Source organism: Fibroporia radiculosa (genome assembly GCF_000313525.1).
Source record: "Fibroporia radiculosa TFFH 294 genomic supercontigs, scaffold6826, whole genome shotgun sequence".
In the NCBI taxonomy this organism is placed as follows: Eukaryota; Fungi; Basidiomycota; class Agaricomycetes; order Polyporales; family Fibroporiaceae; genus Fibroporia; species Fibroporia radiculosa.
In genome coordinates, this window is record NW_012133443.1 from 131,137 (window position 1) to 135,534 (window position 4,398).

General features: G+C 54.3%; 2 protein-coding genes across 2 annotated transcripts; both read left to right on the forward strand.

The window, feature by feature from the left end:
• Positions 1–16: 16 nt before the first annotated feature.
• On the forward strand, positions 17–1,872 carry FIBRA_06425 (uncharacterized protein; the record flags this gene model as incomplete). The annotated part of the gene is made up of 7 exons (XM_012328151.1): positions 17–49; positions 92–234; positions 285–631; positions 683–766; positions 816–928; positions 984–1,775; positions 1,831–1,872. 7 exons carry the CDS (start codon positions 17–19, stop codon positions 1,870–1,872), a joined length of 1,554 nt encoding a protein of 517 aa, XP_012183541.1.
• A 437-nt stretch (positions 1,873–2,309) lies between these two features.
• On the forward strand, positions 2,310–3,755 carry FIBRA_06426 (uncharacterized protein; the record flags this gene model as incomplete). Its single annotated transcript, XM_012328152.1, has 4 exons — positions 2,310–2,786; positions 2,850–2,903; positions 2,962–3,427; positions 3,481–3,755. 4 exons carry the CDS (start codon positions 2,310–2,312, stop codon positions 3,753–3,755), a joined length of 1,272 nt encoding a protein of 423 aa, XP_012183542.1.
• Between the last annotated feature and the right edge of the window lie 643 nt (positions 3,756–4,398).

Genomic DNA, 4,398 nt, shown 5'->3' on the forward strand with positions numbered 1-4,398 from the left:
TCAGCGACGACCTCGAATGATTCAGGGAAGAACATCAAAGTCTGTCGTTGTGACTGGCACGCTAGGGTAAACGACTAACGGTGCTTTATAGCGCAAGCTCGAAGATGCCATCCATACTCTCGACGAAGCAGTCAGCCCCTCATATGAACAGTCACCTCCTACAAAGAAGATTCGAGTGGGGCATTCGTTGTATGCCACGTTGGCAAAGTATGGTATTAAGAAGGAGGCGAAGCCGTGAGTTGCGCGCGAAATCTGGACCACTCAGGGTCTAACGACTCAGGCAGAGCGGGGCCCGTCGACGAATACGCGACTCTTGCGAAGACCGCCCCTCATTTAGCAGCTATCCTGACGCGTACCGCTACCCGCACAAGAAAAAACATCCCATTCAAGGCCCACCAGAACACCGCGTCCACCCCTTCGGCGACGGAATACCGCCCGTCTTCAACGCAGTCTTTCCTCGCGCGCCTTGCGACTTTCAAGCTCGCAACATATGTAAATAAGCCACCTTCCATCGATGCTGTTGCTGCGGCGAAATGCGGATGGGTCAACGACGGCAAGGACCGGCTGGTATGTGGAATTTGTAATGTTGCATGGGTCGTTGCGGGACGTGAGGGCCTGAGCAGAGAAGCTGGTATGTGGGATGGGTAAGGCAGGTAGGTGTGGAAGGCTGACCACTCAGCAGCAAACACTTTGATCGAGAAGCAACGCGTCTCGCTCGTTGGGATGCACAAAGATGGATGTCCATGGAAAACCAGACAGTGTGATGGTGCGCACCTTGCATCGAGTGAGTAATTGTATGCTGAAACTGCCTCCAGCTTCGATATATAGAATACCTCTGCAAACTCCTGCTGCAATGGCGAAAGAGATAAAGTCCCGAGCGGCGGTTCTAGAGAATGCTCTGCAGGACGTTGAGGTCAAACATCCTCTGGTGATTACCACCGTACTCGAGACAACGTCAGCGCAATTTAACGATGCCACTTCAGACAGTATCCCAGGTCCAGTCGCTGGTCTCGACTCTCTCAACTATATCACTGGTCCTGAACTCTTCTTGTCCAGAGGAGCCACTGACTTCCCCGTCAGTACCTTCTGTGCCCTCAGAGCCTTCGGACATTGCCATCATAACCTCCCTTTTCGGCTGGGCGATCCTGCCTCCAACACCAAACCAAGAACGATCGCGAATACAATCATTATCTCGGGCCAACTCGGTTGCTCCCGCAACTCCTGCGCGGAGACTCTCGCGCACGAACTCAGTGACGTCTTTGCGCGCGAGCGCGCCGAGAGATACAACACCCAGTTCACCTTTACGGTCGAGTCTGGAGATAACGCCTCCAATGTTTGCGCCTTCGGTTAAACCGGATACAACTCTGCTCCATTGCGCGTTGTGTCAGAGGCGCATCGGGCTTTGGGCATTCATCTCAAAGCCGCAGATGAATAGTACGACGGGGGAAAAGGTCCAGGGGAGACAGTTAGATGTGCTGCGGGAGCACAGGTCATATTGCCCGTATGTCGTACGGTCGACAGACGTGCCGTTCATGCCACAGCCGCCGGTCGGAACTCAGGCTGCGGCGCAGTCCAGCACGGTCGAAGGATGGCGCGCTGTTTTGACCGTGGTGCTGCGGCATGGTCTTGCGCGAAGGCAGCGGCTGCACAGAACTCCAAGCAGCCGGGGCATGAGTGGCTCGGTGGCAGACGACGGCGGGCATGATGATATGCAGGCGTCATCGGCGGAGGTAGATCGTGTCGAGGCCATGATGGCTGGCGTTAAGAGCCGTGGTGTAAGCTTCATCCTCGTTGCTATTGAGTATATGGTGCTGACATATTCCATTCCAGGGCAAAGATCTATTGCGATATGTGAAGGGCATCCTAGGATGACATCAATCCTTGTTCCTTAAATGCAACAGCGATGTATATTTTTGCTAGGTTTGTTGTAATGGCTTGCAAGGATTTTTTTTATTGGCTGTCCCCTCCCTCATATGTGTCATGTCGGACCGGTGCTCTGAGCGGAGATACCATGCGTGTATACGAGTGCAAGGCGGTTCAATACACATGAGGTTACTGCTCGGTGCAGGCCGGATGTCATTTCGATGAGACTTTGCATGTACTGTTGGTTGGTGATTTGCGATGTATCTGCTGTCTAGTTTCCGAGAAGAATAGCCTGAGATAGATCATATTGACTCAAAGGGGATAGGCAGGATAGGCGCCCGAGGCAACTGTCCAGCAGCGCCGCCACAGCAGCTCTCCATCTAACTTTGATCTAGTAACTTATAGACCACCTACCTAGCAGCATCACCATCCCTAGAGTCGCCAGCATGACGGCTGGCTATGCCCCCCTCCCTAACCCTCGTTTTGAGCCGGATGCTGAGCGCGAACTGGAGGATGCTTTCGACGACGACGAGCATAGCGAGCATGCCCCTCTCACCCGCCATATAGGTCCCACAGAATCACACTTCGTTCCTGCTACCCCGGGCTCGTATGATTTCGAGCGTGAGTACGACTACGATTTGCCCCCTCCGGGCTCCCCTCCCGTTCCGACCGCCCTCGCGATGCCCAACGACTTTGGGAACACTAACGGGAGTATCCCCTTATCTCCCGCCCGCCCTGAACCCCCGCGACCATCGTTCTTCAGGCGTGCTGTGGGCGTACTGCTTCCCCAGCACTACGCCCGGATACCCACTGAGCCGACGAGTATGCGTACGAGGGGAGGGGGGGTAGAGAATGATGGCGTGTTTGCGAACGTGATGGCCAAACCTGCGCGGTCGGTGGCAGTGACGAACGAGAATGGAGAGGTAATCTTAGTCCCCGAAGACGCGCAGAATGAGAGACCCCCCGTGAGTTTCTGTCCTTTGTAGTCCCTCAACGACCCCGATGGCTATAACATTCTCTCGGATGACTGCGGATACTACGTTGCTATACCCATCATTCAGCACTGTTACACACACTCATGCTGTTTTCAATGTCCAGACATACTCTGAAGCCCAAGCCGACGCCGCCCCGGCGTACTGGGAGATGACAGTCCACGCTCCCTCCGTCCTCGCCGCTGCCGGCGAAATGATCGTGGATGACCTCCCGACGGGCTCGCTCATCTTCTTCGTCTCAACCGCATTCATATCCTACTTCTTCCAATTCGTCGGCTTCGTCCTAACATACCTGTTGCACACGACGCACGCGGCTAAATATGGATCGCGCACCGGCCTCGGGTTGACCATGATCCAGTATGGGTTCTACTCACGGACGGCCCAAGACGAGGGTGAGGGCGGCGTCGGCCAAGAGCTCATCTACTGGAACGCAACGACGGGCCTACCTGTAGTCGTTAAGCAGGGCGATGCAGGTCCGGCGCTGTTTTCCAATGAGACATACATGGACATGTCGCCGTCCGAGATGGGTGCAACGTCCCGAGACTGGATGTCTATTTTGCTTATCCTTCTAGGTGCGTCGGATGACCATATGCATTCTCCATACATTAATAAGTTGTGTACCAAGGCTGGTTCCTCGTTCTATCCTCTATCGTTAATTTTTACCGTGTCAAGCGTTGGGAGAAATCTATCCGAGACGCTGCGGAGCCCCCACCCCAGACCCCTGCCGAGCAAACACAGCACGACGCGGACATTCGTCGCAACATCGAGCGCGTGTTCGGAATATTCGACTACAATCCGGAGGATGGTCACGAAAATCGGCGCGTGGAGGAAACGCCCGTACCTCTGTCCGAGGCGGAGGAAAGACTGCGTCGGGATCTGCGCGCAGCAGGATTAATGTAGACTGCGGCTGCATCTCTGGGTTTTTAGTATTTAGTTTACCACGTGAGCTTTAGTAGAGCTGTCGGCACTGACGTTCGTCGCTGTACTTTTATCTATGGAATATCGACATCGTTAATATCTGCAGATCATCCATCTGGGAGTGCGGAGCCACAGGCAGTTCTGACAAATATTCAATTCCTCCTCTTCAATTGCCATGGTGAATGATTGCACCCCCATATCAAATGCTACTACTCTCTACTCTCTTACTATCTGGACTGTCACTTTTCATTGGAACCCTGTGTTAGAGAATGTTCTACTGTTGGCTTACTGTATTTTTAACTGCTTTGCTGGTCCAACCTTCTGGACGCAACGACGCCTCATTCGCCCTAAAGCCCTCGCCCTAGTTCTCTTCTCCGCCAAGTCCGACGCTTCTGCCTCTACACTGCGCAAGATATGCACAATCGTGCGCGCTGCGGACGAGTCCCCCCGAATATAAAAAGCCTTGATGAACATTTTGTACAACGGCCGGACGTGCCTCGCGAACGAAAGAACCGAATCCACCTTGGGGATGTCCATGATCTGCGGGGCTGCCACCCTCGTACCAAACGGCACCCCCGCACGGAACTGCACGCCGCCGGTGGGATACCCCGTCCGCACGAGGTGG